The 3,119-nt window shown below is 35.9% G+C and overlaps 1 protein-coding gene across 1 annotated transcript; it reads right to left on the bottom strand.

Moving 5' to 3' along the window:
- Positions 1 to 274: 274 nt before the first annotated feature.
- Positions 275 to 2,692, bottom strand: LOC145035277 (uncharacterized). Its single transcript, XM_078983849.1, has one exon. The coding sequence runs from the start codon at positions 2,690 to 2,692 to the stop codon at positions 275 to 277; it is 2,418 nt and encodes an 805-aa protein (XP_078839975.1).
- Between the last annotated feature and the right edge of the window lie 427 nt (positions 2,693 to 3,119).

Here is a 3,119-nt window from a genome sequence, read left to right as displayed (position 1 = left end):
GATAAACCTATTAAACATATGTTGATGTGTTATGTATTCTTGATTCATTAAATTTATGAAAGATATTTGTTTGTTAATTATGATTACCTTTTCAAGAAACCAACTGGGAAATTCGGTCATTTCGTCACTTTCAGGATGTTCATATTTGAATTTTCTATATTGATGAAATATATATATATATATATATATATATATATATATATATATATATATTAAATTAATGAATGGAAAAAAGTAACAATAAATAATGAAAGATAATTAAAAGTAAGAACACTTACTCGATGTATTGTCTGACTTCTTGACAACTATTCAATATAAACCATTCAATATTACGTTTCTCTGTTATATCAAGATGTTTGATTTGCGTTGCACTCGTCGGTCGACACTTGGACTCAAACATCCAAAACTTTGTTTTTTCAATGACAACGTCTTCGTTTCTTTCAAAGCGATTGACATCTCGAAGGTACATCGAACAAAATGTCAAAGCTTCTTCAGCAATATAACCTTCAGCTATACAACCTTCCGGCCTCGCCTTATTTCTGACATAGTTTTTTAGTTTTTTCATATACCTTTCAAACGGATACATCCATCTCATACATACCGGGCCTCCAGCAATCGCTTCATCTGGTAAATGCAAAACTAAATGAATCATAATGTCGAAAAACGCTGGCGGATAAATCAACTCTAACTTGCACAAGATTCTAATAACGTCTTCTTTTGCTTTCCTCATATCCTCCACCTTTAGTGTTCTGGAACAAATTTGCTTGAAAAACATACAAAGATCTACAATTGGTGTAAAAGTTTCTTTATCCAATAACGCTCTAACTCCAATCGGTATCAAACGTTGCATAAGAATGTGATAGTCATGAGATTTCAACCCAATAATGTTAGTATCATTATCTACCACTTTCTTAATAATGTTATATCCAAACCCATCATGAAATTTAACATCTCTTATAAATTGACAAAAGATTTTGCGGTCAGCTTTCTTGAATGAGTAGCTTGCATGTGGTCTAGTGAACTTGTTACCCTTTTTTTGCAACCATTGATTACGCCGGATATTCAGATTTTTCAAGTCCTCACGTGCATTTGATGTGTCTTTACTCTTATCATTCATCATAGAAGTACCCAAAAGACTCTCACCCACATTTTTCTCGACATGCATCAAATCTATGTTGTGTTTCAGCTGTAGAGAAGACCAATATTCGAGCTCGAAAAATATGCTACGTTTCGACCAGTTCAACTCGAATCCTTGCTGATCCATGTTTTCTTTGAGAGTGTTAGGATGTTTACCCGGTTTACGAAGTATTAGACGACCTAGTTGATCTTGTATGTCTTCATTAGTAAAGTGTCTCGGAGCGGGTCTTGTCTCTGGTTGCCCATTAAATTTCAAATTCATCCTTAATGGATCATCAGCATCTAAGAACCGACGATGACCGATATAAACGACTTTATTTACTGCACGGTACGAAGGAGTGTCTTCATTGCAAGTCGGGCATGCTCTATACCCTTGTCCGCTCCAGCCCGATAAACTACTACGAGCTGGAAAGTCGTTTATTGTCCATAACAACATAGCTTTCATCGTGAAGAATGTGTTTGTCGCTGCGTCTTTAATGCGTATGCCTGATTGCCATAAAAACTTAAGCTTTTCCACTAACGGCCTAAGGAAAACATCTATGTCCTTTCCAGGCGCTTTAGGGCCGGGAATCAACAAGGCCAACATGAATGATGACTCTTTCATACAAAGCCATGGTGGCAGATTGTAAGTGGTGAGTACAACCGGCCACGTACTATGTGGATTACACATGTTACCAAATGGATTAAAGCCATCAGCTGCCAGCCCTAATCGTACGTTGCGAGGTTCACTCGAGAAGTCAGGGAAATCTACATCAAATTTTTGCCAAGACTCTCCATCAACGGGATGACGCATCACACAATCTTCTGATCTCCCAGTACTATGCCATATCATATTTTTGGAAGTGTATCGTGAACAATACAAACGGCGTAGTCTAGGGGCCACTGGAAAGTACCGTAATACCTTATGAGCCACTTTCTTGCCCTTGGTGTTTTTATCAATCCACCGACTCTCTTTACAAACAGGACAAACTTGCAATGACTTGTGTTCCTTCCAGAAGAGAAAACAATCGTTTTTGCACACATGAATTGACTCGTACCCCAAACCTAACTTCTTCAGTTTCTTTTTTGCTAAATAATATGAACGGGGAACCTTGTTGCCCGGTGGAAATGCCGAATGCAACAACTCAAGGAGTTGATCAAATGAACTATCAGTCCATTTGTTGTTGACCTTCATATGCATCAGCTTTGCTAAAAAATCAAGGAATGAAAATGAACAACCAGGATATAACTTGGTTTCGACTGCCTCTAACAACTCTTCAAAATCATCACCGACACCACTACCCCCTGTATTCGAGGTTCCTTCATCGAGGTTTATATCATTTTCTCTCGACTCCAACATAACATCGTCAATAACATCAGCCATCTCGTTGCTTGGCGATACGACATCTACAACTGGAGGGATTAAAGGTTCACCGTGATATATCCATGTTTTGTATGATTGACTGAAACCATATATACGAACATGACGTCTCATTGCTTTCGGATTCATGAAGTAACGATTATCACATTTCTCACACGGACATCTGGTTTCACCTTTACAATCTAGGTGTAACATGGATCTCTCGACAAAAGTGTCGAGCCCTAGCTGGAACTCGGGAGATTGACGATGTGGATTAGTAGTCCAACTTTTATCAATAGACATGATGCAACTGAAACATAATTTAGTGTTTAAGGTTTACTTTATGGGAAACAAAAATCAAGTAGAGTATTCATAAAGTTGACGATTCAAAAAGTATTCTAACACGAGATAACCTAATTAAAGCTAAATTTAAAGTTTTAATGACCAACATTAAGTCACTAAAAGTATGTTGCTATTAAGTTGGTTTTGTAAGTGATTTAATTTGATTTTATAAAGGTAACTTAATTTGATTCTAAAAGTAAATTAATTAGATTTTATAATTAATTTAATATTTTCTTTTTTGTTATTAGTTTAATTTATTTATTAAACTAATTTTATTTTATTTTAATATTAACATTAACTT

The sequence above is a fragment of the Lactuca saligna genome, chromosome 3, assembly GCF_052625555.1.
Source record: "Lactuca saligna cultivar CGN05327 chromosome 3, ASM5262555v1, whole genome shotgun sequence".
Taxonomy (NCBI): domain Eukaryota; kingdom Viridiplantae; phylum Streptophyta; class Magnoliopsida; order Asterales; family Asteraceae; genus Lactuca; species Lactuca saligna.
The sequence above is the reverse complement of the archived record's forward strand: the minus strand, read 5'-3'. Positions and strand labels throughout refer to the sequence as shown.